This window comes from Stegodyphus dumicola, chromosome 6 (assembly GCF_044657685.1).
Source record: "Stegodyphus dumicola isolate Sdum_Otavi_A_Nest chromosome 6, ASM4465768v1".
Taxonomy (NCBI): Eukaryota; Metazoa; Arthropoda; class Arachnida; order Araneae; family Eresidae; genus Stegodyphus; species Stegodyphus dumicola.
In genome coordinates this window covers 208,757,423-208,774,875 of record NC_140773.1, presented here as the reverse complement: position 1 = coordinate 208,774,875, position 17,453 = coordinate 208,757,423, and the positions used below count along the sequence as shown (strand labels likewise).

At 30.4% G+C, this 17,453-nt stretch overlaps 2 protein-coding genes and 1 long non-coding RNA gene across 3 annotated transcripts; 2 read left to right on the top strand and 1 right to left on the bottom strand.

The window, feature by feature from the left end:
* Positions 1-1,028: 1,028 nt before the first annotated feature.
* Positions 1,029-15,363, bottom strand: LOC118202334 (uncharacterized). The gene is made up of 3 exons (XR_015041821.1): positions 15,216-15,363; positions 14,654-14,814; positions 1,029-2,126 (listed from the first exon to the last, which is right to left on the bottom strand). It is a non-coding gene; the product is annotated as an uncharacterized LOC118202334 (long non-coding RNA).
* Positions 7,942-10,032, top strand: LOC146996956 (uncharacterized). The gene is made up of 2 exons (XM_085819426.1): positions 7,942-8,165; positions 9,607-10,032. The coding sequence occupies exons 1-2, from the start codon at positions 8,079-8,081 to the stop codon at positions 10,030-10,032; spliced, it is 513 nt and encodes a 170-aa protein (XP_085675552.1). The 5' UTR covers positions 7,942-8,078.
* A 403-nt stretch (positions 15,364-15,766) lies between the features above and the next one.
* On the top strand, positions 15,767-17,160 carry LOC146996955 (THAP domain-containing protein 2-like). The gene is made up of 2 exons (XM_085817942.1): positions 15,767-15,975; positions 16,742-17,160. Exons 1-2 carry the CDS (start codon positions 15,823-15,825, stop codon positions 16,835-16,837), a joined length of 249 nt encoding a protein of 82 aa, XP_085674068.1. The 5' UTR covers positions 15,767-15,822; the 3' UTR covers positions 16,838-17,160.
* The last annotated feature ends 293 nt before the right edge of the window (positions 17,161-17,453 follow it).

Below are 17,453 nucleotides of genomic sequence, written 5' to 3'. Positions count from 1 at the left end.
GAGGAATGCCCCGTGGAGGTCTTGCTAAAATCCTAGTATACGGTGCAATTTTGAAAATTATCGCCAACATCAAAATGACCTGTTTAACTACTTATCGTATATGTCCCATTTACTGCTCATCATAAAGTGGGCAAAAGTAGCCAAATCCCTTGTGCACCAGATACTAGGATTAAACTTTTAAAATCCTAGTATACGGTGCAGCCTCGGTGCGATTTTGAAACTTATCGCCAACACCAAAAATGACCCAAAGAACGTCTATGTATATACTATACACTATATACATAGTATATGCTATGTATAACTATATATATTCTTTGAATGACGCATTTACTACTCATCATATATGTCCCGTTTTTACTGCTCATCACAAAGTCGCCAAAAGTAGCAAAATCCTGTGTGCACCGGATACTAGGATTAAACCGAGGTCTTTTTAAGGTAAACTGGCTCATATCCAAGTTACACATGGGAAAGCCACGAAAACGCCCATGCAGCCAGCCCATTTGCCGGGATTCGAACCCTGGACCGAACTACCAGTGTTCAGTGGCTTTTACCGCTTGCCCACTGGTGGGCTTGTGCGATTCTTTGACTTCTTATTTTGGTTTTGTATGGCGGCCATTTTGAAATTGTGCCTTCTTGACGCCAATTGTAAACTTTTACCTAAAATCACTACTCATCATGACACCAAATTTTTTAAAATGAGTTTAGATCAGTAAAATATTCAAGACTATGCAAATTGTAAACAAAAACCAATGCACATATAAAGAATTCTTTATTTGATTGCAGTCTTAATGTGACATGTCAGAACACTTTTCATATTTCACATTTTATTTATTCATTAAAAATTATTATGCATTCAAGTTTGTTTTCATTTTAAACTTAGTTTCGAAAAGGCATAATAAATTATTTTCCAGAATATAATATCTGTTGTAATGTCCATAGATGGATTTATATTAAAATATAAAATTTTATTTGTTAGAAAATAATACAAATTTTCATAAATTCAACTGCTAAAGGAAAATACACAACAGTACATTTATAACAAATTTTATTACAGCATCTTTACACATATCTTTATAACTGAAATCCGACACAATTTATTCTGTGTTGACACAAAAGAAATACAATGCAAGAATATAAAACTCGATCATTATAAGAAATGAACATTTCGTAATATGAATCATTTATTATCTTCATAATAAATGGTTTTCTCTCCTTTTAATGCAATATTCAGGTATAGAATCCAGTACAGTTCTGTTATGGGGAAGCCATCGGCAAATTTTTTGCTAAACTCGCCAAGAGACTGGTTCATATGAAGTCACCAATGTTTACTTCTAAAGTCATTAGAATGTTAACTTTTTTAAGAAAATGTAAAAGAATGTCTTTTCAAAATTGGCAATGAGAATGCAAATTCCAAAGATGTAATGATCACTTGTATTTCAATCAACAGGCCTTCAACACAAGTTTCCCATATTCTATTATAAAATCTCTGGTTTCAATGATAAATGTAAGAGAATACATGTCAATATAGAATAATGACAATACACCAATGGCATTTTAGGGGAAAAAAAAAGTTTGCTTATTATCAATAATTAAATTTACAGTTATATGAAATAAAATAAACATACCCATTATATGCATCACAAGGTAATTTGTTTAAGAAATATTTTTCCATTCTTATGATACTCAGTTTCATAATATCCACAATTATCTGGGACATTTTTTTACTTCTTCAGCACATAAAGCTCTTGCAATAATCAAAGATCTTTCCATCTATTTTATAATACTGACGATTTGTTACACAAGACACCACACTGATAAGCACAAATGTATATTACCAAATGAAGAGTTTTTGTTGAAAATAAGGAGGATGAATTATTCCAATACTTATATTTAGAATTAAATCATGCACACAATCAAGTTCTAGATATTCCTTTGTTAATCATTTTCTTTATCATTCAGGACTGATCGATATTCTTGAACAGAGTGGTGTGACAATGGATATTGCACATATTTTTTAGTCCACAAAGCACCAATTCTTAACTTCAATAAACTAAGATATATCCTATGCATTTTTACACCTGAGAGCCATTTCATGATAAAAACACTCCTTTCTTCGTTATGAATACCTGAAACAAAGAAAGAAAATATCATAATATATTTATAGAGCTTGGGTCAAAATTATTATTATGAAATATAATTATTATTGCTGTATGTCTCTTTTTCTTTTTAATAAACAACAAGGTGTTAGCCGAGGTTTCCAAGCCTCGTTACCAAAGTGTACGTGGTAGAGCCTTATCATGTCAGGAAAAGTGCAATGACAGAAAAGGATACCGGACGTCCCTTGCAGTCACACTTCATTATTCTTTATTTAATTATTTCAATAACTTTTCAAACTTTTAGTCTGTTTGCTTATTTTTCATGTTCCAAAACGAAAAGTCCCTAGGCCATTTCCAAGTCGTTTTCCAGTAGAAGCAGTCCGGCTAATTCTATCTTTGGATTTCTTAACAGTGAGATTTTTTATGGGGTGGGGTAGTTAGCCCCACACCCAACCCCCAACCTGGAGGACCAGTTCCCTGATATAATCCCCAGGGGCAGGGTGCCCGGCTATACCCCCAGATGCTGGGTACCCATTTTAGTCGCCTTTTACGACATATATGAGCTACATTGGGACTATTCTTTCATACCCAGTCACCACACGGGTATATTAGTAGATTGATTTGTGCTTATTCACTGTGAATAATGTGAAGAGCAAATATTACTTGAGCTGAACATGTAGTACTATCCAGAAAGAGTCCATACAATTATTGCATAAATAGAAATATTAGAGTTAGATTGTGCAGAAAGAAGACGTTATGGAATTTGTCTTTTTTTTACACTACTACACTATGCCATGTAATATGTTCTTTCTACACTACGCCATGTAATTGCAGGATACAAAATCTTAAATAATGATGAACATTTTAAGAAACACAATTGAAATACAAAATAGAAACTTTGGGAACTTGAGAAGTAACTGAGTATAAAGAAAATTTTAAATAATATAAAATCTTCAGTAATACCAAAAACTTGGTTAAATAACTAAATAAGCAAAGAATAATATCTACAAGTCCAGAATAAATTATGATATTTAGCATTTAAATGTATAATAAATATGCTTCTTAAATCTCAGCTGCTCAGCAACGATGACACGTAGATATTTAGCAAAGGCGCTTGTAAATACAATATAGAAATTTCAGGACCTTGAGAAGTAACTTAGTATAAAGCAAATTAAAAATTATATAAAATCTTGAGTAATATTAAAAACTTGGTTAAATAAGCAAAGAATAATATATACAAGTCCAAAATAAATTTTTGCATAAAGCAATTTAAATGTATAACAAACATGCTTCTTAAATCTCAGCTGCTCACCAAAGATGACACGTAGATATTTAGCAAAGATGCAGTTTAACAGAACTTTAAAAATTACTTTTAAAGACAGCATCAATGTTACTTTGCAAGTGTCTGAAGTTTTCTTTTTTTTTTCTTTATTGGACTTAATATCGCCATTTTTCCTATTACAAAGATTCTTGAGCATGATATTTGTTGATATCCAAATTATCAGTTTGCTTATACTTTCACTTGTATGACCATTATCACAAATAATATCATCAAAGAGCATTTCTTTTAATTCTAAAATTTTAAAAGTCAAATTTGCAACAATTTTCCTCTGATTTTGTTCCAACAAAAAATCTTCATATTCTTCACTACACAGCTTATTTACAATTAAATAATTATACATAATTATATTTACAATAAATGGTTTTGGCCACCTGAGTCCACCACGATCAAGATTCTTTATAAGATCATACGTTTGATCATGATTAACTGTGGAATTTATTGTAATGTTTTGTTTGCAGGTACAGCATTTCACTTTCTTTAAAACTGCATGACAACAGTAACCACCCAAATAAGTCAGAACTGGCAGATGGCTACTAATGCCCTTCACATCACTCTCCGTAATATTTAATGATGGGTAATATACTGTATTATCTAATTGTATAATATCATGAAGATTATCATCATATTCAAATGATGTTAAAGGGACAGTAGTATTTTTAATAATCAATTCTAACTTAATACTTGATTGTATTCTTAATTTTTTTTCACATTCTAATAACTGTCTCATTGAAATATGATACTGAGAACCAGAAAGTTGTCTGTATTTACCAAACCGGGCTTCAAGAGCATCACATCAGTCTGAATTTTTCCTGGAAATATATATTTCATTCCAAGCTCTTCAACACAATATCTAGTCAACTCCAGTATACCATAAGTAGTTTGTTTGAGAGCTGCATGAGTTTCTTTTGTAAGCATGCCTGTTGAACATTTCATTGATTCCCATGCATCTAACCAGTTAAGAAACTGATTGAGGAAAATAACTTTTGGATCAGAATCATCTGCTGTTAATGGCTTCATAAATTCACTCTTTTGATGTATACCTTTAAACATAGTTTTAACATTCATAATATCCCACCATTTGCATATTATGGATATAAACTCAGATGTATATGAATAGTGTGGTATTTCATGCAAAGGACCCAAATGAATCAGACCTTCAATAGTAAATTTATTGAAAATCTTAAGAACCAGTTTAGCTGTTTTGTTTCTCTAAATTAGAAGGTGAAAGACTTTTTAGAGTTAAACCATTATAAAATGTAATCAGTTGGTCATTTTCAATTTCATGTAGCTTTCTCAAAGACATAAACGAAGCAGTTTTGAAGTGCTTCTTTGAAAGATCTTCAATATTTGGAAAAAACATACATGTACCAGGATTTTTCTGGTTCAGCCAATTGTTCCTTATATTTTTAAATAAATGAACTGCATCTATTATGTAGAAAAGAGGCCTATTCCCATTCATTGGATGTTTGTAAACAAATGAATTACGTGGTGGATTTGAAAACAAACTCATGGCTTTTCTATTTATTGCATTGTTGCCTGTAATAACACAAATAATAATAATTCCCATATTTTCAAGACCTCTAATCACTTTTTTAATTACATAATGTAATGTTTCAAAATTTATTGTGTTAACAGGCATAATATGTACTACCTCTTTGAATGAATATTCCAAACTGGATATCATAAAAGCAAATGCACTGGTTGCCGGACTGGAAGAATCAAATGCAGCCCCAACGACAGAGCCTCCTTTGTAATCAAAATATGGCTGAACATAAATTTCATCTACAAAAAGAATCACTTTTCTTTCTCGATCCTCAAGGAAAGTTACACGATTTTTTATATATTTTAAAAAAATTTCATCAATAGTTTCATTACATGGTGACAATACTAAATTGCTACAAATTTTTTTTAAAGTCAAAGGATGAGGCATAATAATACTGCCACTATCCCTTAAAAATTTATATGCATGTGGTGATATAGTATTTAACAAGCATGCTAACACTAGTACATCAGGATTGTATCTAAAATTATTTTTAGGGCAAAGTAAAAGATTCATCTGGTCTTGCAAAAATTTAATAATGCTCTCATTTTTGTCGTTAGAAATAGTTTGCAGTAATTCATTAATTATATCAATTATTATGGTTAATTTTGAATTTAACTCTTTGGTTTGAAGATTAGCCAATTTATCTAAAACAGTCCTAATTTCATTAAAATTTGTAACTTTATGTGGGAATGTGTAGGGAGATAATTGCATAATAGATTTTTCTTTAATAAATACAGACATTTCTTGATTGTCATTCACAACTACAGAATAATCAATTGATGGCCCAGGACTAAAAACAATATGAATAAAGCAAACAATTGAGGTATCTGGAACTGTGTATACATGCCAAAATGCTGATATTCCATAGCGATCAATACATGACAAAATATCATTAGAACAATTAATTTTCAAATCATTATTATACATTTCATATTCTTTAAGGCTTTCACGCAATGCTTTCTGTAAATTATGGCACTCGCGGGCAGTTTTTTTTGCATCAGGATCTTCTCGTACAATAGTGCTACTTTTTGAACTGTATACAGATGGATAGTCCTTAAATATTGATTTAAGGACTGTATTTTCTTTTAATCTATGCACCTGAAGTGGAGCAGAAATTAAAATTCCATTCTTAGAATCAAATGCTGAAGCTTCAACTTTAAAATCACTTTTCTTGAAATGCAATTCACAAACCTTTAGAGAAAATTTAAAAAAAAAAAAAAAAAAAAAAAAAAAAAAAAAAAAAACCATGATGTTAATAGTAATAGTTTAAAAATCAGAGGGTTCATTCTGAGCATTTGTAGTAAAGAATATTCATTTCACAGATAGAACCAGAGAATATTTGCAGTGATTAAAGCTCTATTTCAATCCTTTATTTCTGTATATCCTGGTTTATGTAACAAAATATTATCATTTAAAAATTTCTGAATGAACCCTTATATGTAATTAATAACTCTACTTATCTTTGAACTCTTTTTGGGTGAAAAGTCTTTCCGTTGGATTGCAGAAAGCCACTCTCTCTTCAAATCTTCATTTTTAGGAAAGGAGAATACAGACACTTTTGGTCCTGTTGGGTAGTTTCCCTTACATAATGGTACACAGCATCTACCCGGCATTTTAATAACTGAAATGTTTTTATTTAAATTAATATATAAAAGGGAGTAAATAGTTATGTATAAAATATAAATTAATTATTTTTAAATATAAAAGGGAGTAAATAGTTATAGTGTATAGCTAATGGCATGTAAAATTTTAAGAATAAGCTGTGTTAGCTTATATTATAACATCAAATTTATACAGGTCCATAAAAAAATGTTTTATTCTGAAACAGATCAGGTAATATAATTATGCAAAGCCCGTTTATTCTACGATGGGCTGACACAACATTATTCAAAAAGAAATTATACATAGCACAGCAGCCTTGTCTACCAGAAATAACACATGTATACTAGAACATACGCCTAAAAACGTTGATATAATTAGAAAAATATAACTTTACAGAAGTAAAGTAATGTATTCTTACCTCTCTAAAATACATCCAACCTTAAAACCATAAAAAAATCAAAGTATTCTGCTTCAGCGTTCGCACAACGTAAGAAGCTTCAGCAATCAGCAGAGCCACTGCATGCGTTCCGAAGTTTATTATGACCAGAAGTCGTGACGTCACACGAATTTTCGAACCGCGCGCGGTGTTGTAGATACCCTTTATAGTAGCCTTAAGGCCCGTCTACACGTACCGATTTTATCGGCCGACTTTCTCGCAGAGAAACAATTTTCAGGATGTGCGCATGCGCTAAAAATCTGTCATGTTGTCTGCGACGATTTCAGAGCTAGTGTTCACCGCTCACTAGCCGACGATAAAATCGGCGACTCTAGCCAATTAGATTGCTTCCAGAGATCACGTGCTTTTCTCTCTCATTTTGGAAACATGGCGCTTTTTCGTTGCAGCGAAAATCAAATTTTTCAATTGATTGATTTTTATAGAGACCATGCTGTGTTGTGGGACACAAATAACATAAATTATAAAAATAAAAAGTTAAAGGATTCCCTTATTTTGGTAAGTTATCTTCCCGTTACTTTATAATCAAATATTTTTTTATTCGTGATGAAAATTATTTTATGTTGGTTAAACAAATTACAGCTCAATTTAATACAATATTGCTCAATTTTATTAGCTGATAAACTGATGTATCAATATGATTACAGTTTTCAGAACTGTATTAGTATTTTTTAATTATTCAGTATCATATGCTATTTTAAGATTTTGCTTATTTATATTTCTTATTTGAAATTTTTGTATTGAAATTACACTATTCCTTTCTACTATAGTAATCTTTATTCTTTATTTGTTCTTTTTACTCATATTGTTACGGTTTTCATAACATTATTGTCTATTTATTTAATAGTAAAGGTTATCATTTAAAGCACAGTAGTTATTTACTTTTTCTGAAGCATGGTTATTTTAACATTTCAGGACTTAAGCACACAAATATGCGTTCCAGAAAATGAAATTTAAAAAAAATGGAGTAATCTGCGTACTCAATTTACAAAGGAGAAACATAAAGAGAAAAAAAATTATACATCTGGTGCAAGCACTGCAATGCAGTACAAATCGGCATGGCAATTTTACACATCGTTACAATTTTTAAGTGATGCCGTGTCCTTAAGGAATACTGTGACTTCTTTGGTAAGCCATTACTTTTTAAATTTATATAATTTGGCTTATAAAGTAAATAATTTCCCTTTACTATTTGAAAATTTATAGAATTGTTTTTAATATAGGCAAAATTTTAACAGTTTTTGTGATAAATAAAATAATATTGTTATACATAGTTAGCTGTGTAAATTATATTAGCCAAATGTGCTAAAATCTGTCGACCATGAGCATAACAATACTTTAGGCAACCATGCTCATAAACATTCCTTCAGTCAAGCAACATTACCCTCATTCTTTTTCATTTATAAAAATTTGCCAAACTTGAGGTGGTTACGCTAATATGTTAAGTACTAAAAAATAAAACACTTATGAATTTTCAAAATGCTTCTCTAACTTTTAGCATTATTCTTTTCTCAATGTACACAGTGATCTGTTTTCACTTAAAAAACCAATAAATTGCATAAACTTGTACTGCACATCAACTGTTTACCAAACACATCTCATCCTTGTTTGTGTTAACAGTTTTGTGAGAAAATACTATATTCTGCAGAATTTTTACTACAGTTTCTTCCATTGCTGGCAGATTCCACAAGTGATATTTTGATATATTGATAAAGTAAGTTAAAGGTTCTCAACTCCCCAAAAAAATTACAATGTCTGTCAAAATCATTAGAATTCCAAATACAACAAAAATAACACAACAATTAAAACATTGCTTGACTGAAGGATTTTTATGAACAGTGAATGTGAAATTTTTATGTGCAGAGTATGGCAATTTTTATTAAGGTGGTTGAGATAATATGCGACTACCTCTAATTTAAAAATATTAATAGAGAAACATGAATTCTTATTGCATTTTAAGTAATTATTACTATCAAAATCTTACTCATATTGTTCAAGTTTTTACAAGTAAATGAAGTCCAACCCCGCTTCACATTGAAAAGTTATAAAAATATGGGATGTACATGCACAGATACTGTTCTTTTAAAAACACTCAAATTATTTCTTTTTACTGTAGTAATTATTAGCTTTGCTTTCTTCTCAGTTTATATATATATATATATATGTATTTGTAAATTATATATATATATACCATTTTCAATGATAAACTTATATTCACAGCTAAATCAGACATAAGTTAGTCAATATTTTGTTACTTTTAACATACTTAAACATAAGCATTAACTTCTTATATATTTTCTTTTAAATATATGTATTGCATGTTTTTATTGATACCAAATATGCTACAACTTAGACAACAGAATTACGAGTTTTTTTCGTATTCTTATTCAAGATATTTGATTATTCAACTTTGATATCTCTTGAAAAATCAAGCTTAGGAAATATATTCATGATCCTTATAAATATTTATTTCTGCATGTTTTCCATAGCTTGTTAATTCTGATTTGTTATATATGAATGAATGATAGCTGAAAAATAGTAAAAATTAAAGTGTTATTTTAATTTTCAGGATTTTAATGATACTACTACACAGGAAAGAAGTGCAGAAGTTACCAGACATTCTGAGATGTTTGACATCAACGATTTTGAAGACACTGAAGAGACACAGAGAGAGGAAGAGTCACAGAAAGAACTATGTCATTCACAAACACAGGTAAAAAGACACACATCAAACACTACAACTTCAAACAAAAAACAGAAACACGATCACATTTACACAGCAGCCACAACAACACTTGAAGAAATTTCTACAATATTAAAATCAAAAAACACTACTCCAAATACATTTACACAGTTCGGTTCCTTTGTTGGTTCCGAACTAAGTCTAATCCGTGACCCTCAACTCCTCACAGACACAAAATATAAAATATACCAAATTCTCACAGATGCACAGACAGAACAAAATGTATTAGATTCCATGAACAACACAGAATAAATAAGAAACTTAGATCTATTTTGTAACATAGAATAAAAATAATTATAAATAATCTTTATTTCTTTATATTTTATTATAACATATATTGAGAAATCAAGGAACATATATTGAGAAATTAATAATATTTTATATGTTTATCTTGCCACGCAACTTTTCCTTCATTATTTACATAAATTTTATCACAAATTTTTTCTCGCATCAGCTTAGCTTCAGCAGACCCTGTGTTATAACCATTTTGTTTACACAGGGATTTCATCTTACTTAGCGATTTCTCATATCACCATGATCCAGGTATAAAATTAAAGTCCTCATCTTCATGATCGATTAGTTCTCTTGGTGTATACAATTGCCTGGATGGTCTTTCTCGTAGAAAGTTATGCAAACAGCAGCATACAGAAACAGTTTTATCAACTGTCGCATTAGGCAGCTGTATTGGTTGCATCAAGATACGAAATCTATTTGATAATATCCCGAATGCATTTTCAACAACACGCCTTGCCCTGGACAGTCAATAATTGAAAATCCTTTGCTGAGGAGAGATTTTTTTACCAGGATATGGCCTCATCAGATAACGTTTCAAAGGAAACGCCTCATCTGCAACCATAAAATAATTCACAGGATCACTACCTGGAATCAAAGGTGTTGGGCTAGGCAGATCGAGCAAGTTATTGTCTCACATTGAAAATAAACTTGTTTGAGCAAAAACTCCTCCGTCTGATATTCGTCCATTACATCCAACATCAATAAATGTAAATTAATAATCTGCATCAACTGATGCCATCAGCACAATGCTGTTGAAAATTTATAATTGTAAAAAGTGCTGCCACCCCCTGCTGGTGCTTTTATCATAACGTGTTTTCCATCGATGGCACCAACACAGTGTGGCAGGTTCCACTTTTCAGCAAAAGCTTCTTCTATGGCTTGCCACTCCTGAGCAGTGTTTGGTGTCTACAAAATGAGAAAATAAGTATTAATTATGAAACTGAAAAAAGGATGCGAATACAAAATATAAATGCAGAAAATGCTATTTGAATATTGGCAAATAGTAAAATCAAATATTTTATCAATGAATATTAGCTACTCATTTGTTATAATAAAATTCACATCAGAGAAGTAGATAAAAAAAATGTGCTTAAATATTTTGGTTGTGTTCCTATGTTTCACTTATTATCTAATTTTTTCCCATTTTTTCTCTCTTGTTTTTGATTAAGCTACACCATAGATTCTATTTAAAGTTTTTAAAGTAATGAATGTGTCAGATACAATAAATGGAATTAAAGCTAAGTGACTGTGGGTAAATGAATGTTTTTGATCACAATAGCCATACAGACAGAAAAACTGATAATTTTTTATGCTTGTTTGTACACAAAAACAGAATTTTCATTTAAACAACATGTTTAAACATTTTATAACTGAATATATATGCTTCTTAATTTGAAGAAAACTCAAAACTAAAAGTGTCTATTGAAGAATTTTGGATGAACCCATAGGTGGTCAATTTAGCAAATTCATTATGTGTTTTATACAGGGTTGATACTAGGTTGTCAATTTGCTGACCAATGCAATCTCTGCAGTTCCTACATTTTATTGCTAGATGCCTCCCTAATTATAAAACAATGTTTATTATGTTTATTATGATTTTTCCAAAATCAAATAATCATATCTCTTCTTATAAATTAAAATTTTATTTAAATATACTGAAAAGCATAGACAACATTACGACAGACTAACACTCACATTGAAAATGGTTCATTCTAGAATTTGAGTCAAATTATAATCTAGAGCATGGACCAACAAACTGGTGCCTGCAAAACAATTTTAAAATTTTAAGAAGCTGACGAGATATTTTAATGTTGAGTGGCAAAAACAATTTCATTTATAACTTAAAATTATTTTCTTAAACTGTTGGTCGCCAAAACATTTTAGCAGTTTTTGATAATCCCTTAACTTATTCTAATAATTTTACAATTACCAAACATTTTTACACAATGTATCTGAAAAATAGATAAAGATAAGGCAATACATAAAGTTCTCTTTCTAACTGAACAAAAATCTGATTTTGCGAATTTATTTCATAATAAGTTATGGCTACAAAAGCTGCGTTATTTGAGTGACATATTTGAAAAACTAAATGATCTAAATTTGTCGTTTCAAGAAAAAGGTTGCAACATAGTCATATTCAAATTAAAAATTGATGCTTTTATTAAGAAAATGATCATATGGAAAACAATGATGGAAAAGGGTTTGTTAGAAATGTTTGTTGCAACAACTGAATTTTTAAATGAAAATGATGAAATAGATAAATCAAAAAGATGACTTGTTGAAAAAAATGATAAATGAACATCTTTGATGTCTTGAGAAAAACTTTAAGAAATATTTCCCTTCAAATTTTAGTGTCAAAGAACTAATATATATTGTGAAACTATTTAGAATTAATGTGGAAAATATTACTCATTTGCCATTCAAATCACAAGAACTTGCTGATTTACCAACTAATTCGGGATTGAAACTTTATCTTTAATACGAAGTCTTCAGAAGATTTTTGGCTAGCAATTGCAAAAGATTTCCTACAATTTCTGAGACTGCCATAAACTTTTACCTTTTTCTGCAACATATTAGTGAGAGACATTTTCATCTCTAACCACCATAAAATCAAGTGTCAATCAAAAAAGTTTAAAAAGCCCTGATTTATTACATGGTAAAATGTGCATGCTTATGCAACTGAAGTGTAATGGTTAGTGTAAAATATAACTTGGAAAGACATTTCATCAGTACGGTGTTTGCATAACATTTTCAAGGGAATGTTACATGAGTAATGAAATTCCAATTGCTATACTAAATCTCTCTCTGCTAGTACTTAAAAAGAAAAAACTCAAAGTTATCCGTTATCCAGATATCCCAATGCAACTATTTTATGACTTTAATTGTAAATAGGTTACTTAAATTTAAATATCGCAAAGCCTCGAGGACTATCTGCGTAAGAGGAGAGAAACCTTCGTAGAGGCCTTTCTAAGGGAAACTGGCTCATATTTATGTTACACATGGGGTAACCACAAAAACCAACCATGCAGCCAACCTGTTCGCCTGGGAAGGAACCCAAGCAGGTCGAACTACCAGTATACAGTTGTCTTAACCACTCAACCACTGGTGAGGCTCTTAATTCTAAATAGAAAATTATATATTGCACTCCTGTAATACTCTTTTTAAATGAATCACATTTCAAGGAAAACAAGCTCTGAAGTTAATTCAATATTACAAATTTGAGAAAAATTCAACTTAATATTAGTATCCTGATCTTGTAAAAATGAACATTTTTTTAAAAATTAAAAGGTCATGATGTTGTTGTGAATTATAAGACCTCATATGTAACATTGATATATGAGGTTTTAACTCACCTTTATGTAATCTTGCATGCATTCCCATAAAGCATCCAATACTTCTGGTATCACTCTTGACAATGTTTGTTTAGGTATTCTAAACAAATACTGTAAATTTGAATAGGAACACCCTGTAACATAATAAAAAACTTAAAAAATAAATTTATTAAAAATGATGTAGTGATATAATTATGATATTTATTCATTATAAATTTCTCAAATTTAAAAAAATAGTGATTAAAAGTATTGTTTGAATTTGTATTTCAATTTTTGTGAATTTGATTTATTAATTTTATCAAAATTAATTGATTTTTTTCCAATAAAATAAAAATTAACTTACCACCAGCTAGAAAGCGTAAAGTAACATGCAGCCTCTCAGATGGTGAAATTGCACAACGCATAATCGTATCCTGTTTTTTAATTTTGCTGCTCACTAAGTTTAATAAATAATCAAAATCGCACGGCATCATTCGCAAATACTTTCCAAATTCCACCCTGTCTTCAAAACGCAGCTCTTGGAACAGGGTATTATGGGCTCCATGAATTTCTCTGCGTTTCACCCAATTTCTCGTCCAAATACGCTTTCTTTTTTCTTCTTCTGCAGCAGCGAAGATCAAAATCGCAGATGTTGCTACAGTAGCAATTAACGGGAAATCTTCATCCATTTTTTATTATTGTCGCCTAAATTCACTCCCCCACAGTTTCGTTTTCACAGTTGTTGATAGTGTGACGCTACATAGGGCGGGAATTCTTCCTCGGACAGTGATTGGTTAAGGCATTTCCTGTACCGACGACAAAATCGTTGCGTGTAGACAAGCAAGCTCTCGCAGATAAAATCGTACGAGAAAGTCGGCCGATAAAACCGGTACGTGTAGACGGGCCTTAAGGCCGAAGGCAAAGATGGATTGGAATTAGGATCGTTAACTAGAACAGAAAGATTTTTTTGCATGTGAAATGCCTCTAGAAAATCCAGTTTTCTGTTGCCAAAATTATTCAAAAAAAATTCAGAAGATGTTTTTTGAATAATTTTGGCAACAGAAAAATTGAAAGTGTGATTTTCGGACCAACAATATTGAGCAACAGAAGACTCTGTGTTCATTTCACAGATAGAACCAGAGAATATTTGCAGTGATTAAAGCTCTATTTCAATCCTTTATTTCTGTATATCCTGGTTTATGTAACAAAATATTATCATTTAAAAATTTCTGAATGAACCCTTATATGTAATTAATAACTCTACTTACCTTTGAACTCTTTTTGGGTGAAAAGTCTTTCCGTTGGATTGCAGAAAGCCACTCTCTCTTCAAATCTTCATTTTTAGGAAAGGAGAATACAGACACTTTTGGTCCTGTTGGGTAGTTTCCCTTACATAATGGTACACAGCATCTACCCGGCATTTTAATAACTGAAATGTTTTTATTTAAATTAATATATAAAAGGGAGTAAATAGTTATGTATAAAATATAAATTAATTATTTTTAAATATAAAAGGGAGTAAATAGTTATAGTGTATAGCTAATGGCATGTAAAATTTTAAGAATAAGCTGTGTTAGCTTATATTATAACATCAAATTTATACAGGTCCATAAAAAAATGTTTTATTCTGAAACAGATCAGGTAATATAATTATGCAAAGCCCGTTTATTCTACGATGGGCTGACACAACATTATTCAAAAAGAAATTATACATAGCACAGCAGCCTTGTCTCTACCAGAAATAACACATGTATACTAGAACATACGCCTAAAAACGTTGATATAATTAGAAAAATATAACTTTACAGAAGTAAAGTAATGTATTCTTACCTCTCTAAAATACATCCAACCTTAAAACCATAAAAAAATCAAAGTATTCTGCTTCAGCGTTCGCACAACGTAAGAAGCTTCAGCAATCAGCAAAGAGCCACTGCATGCGTTCCGAAGTTTATTATGACCAGAAGTCGTGACGTCACACGAATTTTCGAACCGCGCGCGGTGTTGTAGATACCCTTTATTTAGTATCTACAGGCCTGCTCCACCGATTTGTGACGTCACAATCGAAGGCGATCGTTTCTCGGTAGACGCAGCCGACTGATTCATTTATGTAATACGCAGCGTTTTATTTCAATCTCAAGTCAAGTTAAATTAATTTTTACAACTAATATTTCGAATTTTAGGAATAATAACGTACTATGTTACATCGTAATGATGGATATTTAAATACTAAATACCGTTCTACCGATTTATCAAACAGAAAATAAAAATAAGATTCGAGTGATATTGTAAATATAGCAGAGCTGATTTAAATTAAGGCTACTATAAAGGGGAGCTGAATCATCATCCATTTTGAAGCTAACTTGTTGGTATTCGCTATTGGATTAGCACTGATTTCTTGACATATTTGTGAATCGATTCCGACCTAATTTTCAGAAATATGGGTGGTTGTGCTGCACAAAATTGTTCGAATCAGTCTAAAAATAACTTTAGGATGTTTCGTTTCCCTAGAAATGAAGAAAGACGAAGAAAATGGATAGTTAATTCTCGTCGAGATCAATGGATCCCGGGCCCAGGAGCGTATCTTTGTGAGGTAAGTTCAGCTTCGTATTTTTCCATAGAATGTTAGAAAAATTACTCTTCTTGGTACTTTAAAATATTTATTTTCATTTAACTGTCACTTATTGACGATCAACTGATTTTATAAGTACAAAATCAACTGCGGAATGTGTATGTGTTTGTGCAGTAAAATATCGTTGTTTCATGTTGTTTCTTTTGTTATCGTGAAAAGTTTATACCGTTTGTAAAATGTGTATCATACATTTCATGTAAACTTTGTGCTCAGTTAGAAATGTGATGTGCCTTTTTCTTTAATTTTACTGTACGATTGGTGATTTAAAGTAGCATTCTATGTTTTGATTCTGATGTATTGTCGCCAAATCGGATATTTGGCGCCAATGTTAAAAACTGGATGGTATGATCGAAATAATAAATGATTTTGTTTTTTCTTTATAGTAAGATAAATATATTCTGTATTTTTAGACATTTTTAAGAATTTAAATATTCGATGAATCGTTTTGATCCCATTATTATCCTTTATTGTAGTAGTAAATCTTAATGTTATATTTTTAACTATAGGTACTTTAAATTTATTTTTAGTGTGTGAGCAGGAAATATGTTTTAAGTAGTTTTACAAACATGATTACTTTTTAAAAATTTTGTTCTATTTTCATAAAAAAAAATTTAAATTTATCAGAAAATTACATTCTTAAATTAATATAATATATGTAACTGTAATTAAATACTAGTGCTTTTGATTTTAATGTTAAATTTCATGCATGCTTTTGTTAAATATGCAGGTACATTTTGAAGAAAATCAATTTGAATGCTCTAGGCAAGATGGGCGTAAAAAAACTCAAGCCCAATGCTGTGCCAACTCTTTTCAATGTGCCTAATCCCCCACAACTGTTGACCCCACAGCGTCTAAAAGGCATTGGTTTACCAAAGCACCGTTCAGTTACATCCAATTTTTGTAATGTATGTGTTTTTTATTTTTATGGTTTTTCATAAAAAAAATATGTTTTTATTACAAATGGACTAAATTGCTTTATAAAAGAATCAAAATATTGAAATTAAGGCATTATGTGATAAAGCTGTAATTACAGTCCCTAAGATTAGATTAAAAAATTAAAATTTTGCTGTTGTTATATATATAATTAAGTATGTACTTTGTTATTATAATCATATATTGAAAATTAGGCATAAAACCTCAATTTGATGTAGTTTTTGTATAAAGTTTTTGTAGTTTTTCGAGGACAGTCATACATGGGTCTGGTTTGTTCAAATTTGCTCCTAAAAGAAAGAAACCTGTATCTGATTGCCTTCAAAGTCAAAAGAGTTTAAATCAAAATTTGTATTAAACTAAAGTTGCTTTTTTGCTTAATTTTAAATTCCAGATAAATAGAGAGAAATATGTATGGAGTAAGTAAAAGAAATAATATTGAAATTAATAACTTTAATCTTGAGTAATACAATAATATAGTTATAATACATTGATTTAAATGTATATTT

Excerpts from the sequence above, each read along its gene's own strand:
- LOC146996956 (XM_085819426.1), top strand. The coding sequence starts at position 8,079 with ATGCAGTACAAATCGGCATGGCAATTTTACACATCGTTACAATTTTTA. Across the intron at positions 8,166-9,606 it reads GGAATACTGTGACTTCTTTG|GATTTTAATGATACTACTAC; the intron begins GTAAGCCATTAC and ends TTTAATTTTCAG.
- LOC146996955 (XM_085817942.1), top strand. The coding sequence starts at position 15,823 with ATGGGTGGTTGTGCTGCACAAAATTGTTCGAATCAGTCTAAAAATAAC. Across the intron at positions 15,976-16,741 it reads CAGGAGCGTATCTTTGTGAG|GTACATTTTGAAGAAAATCA; the intron begins GTAAGTTCAGCT and ends TTAAATATGCAG.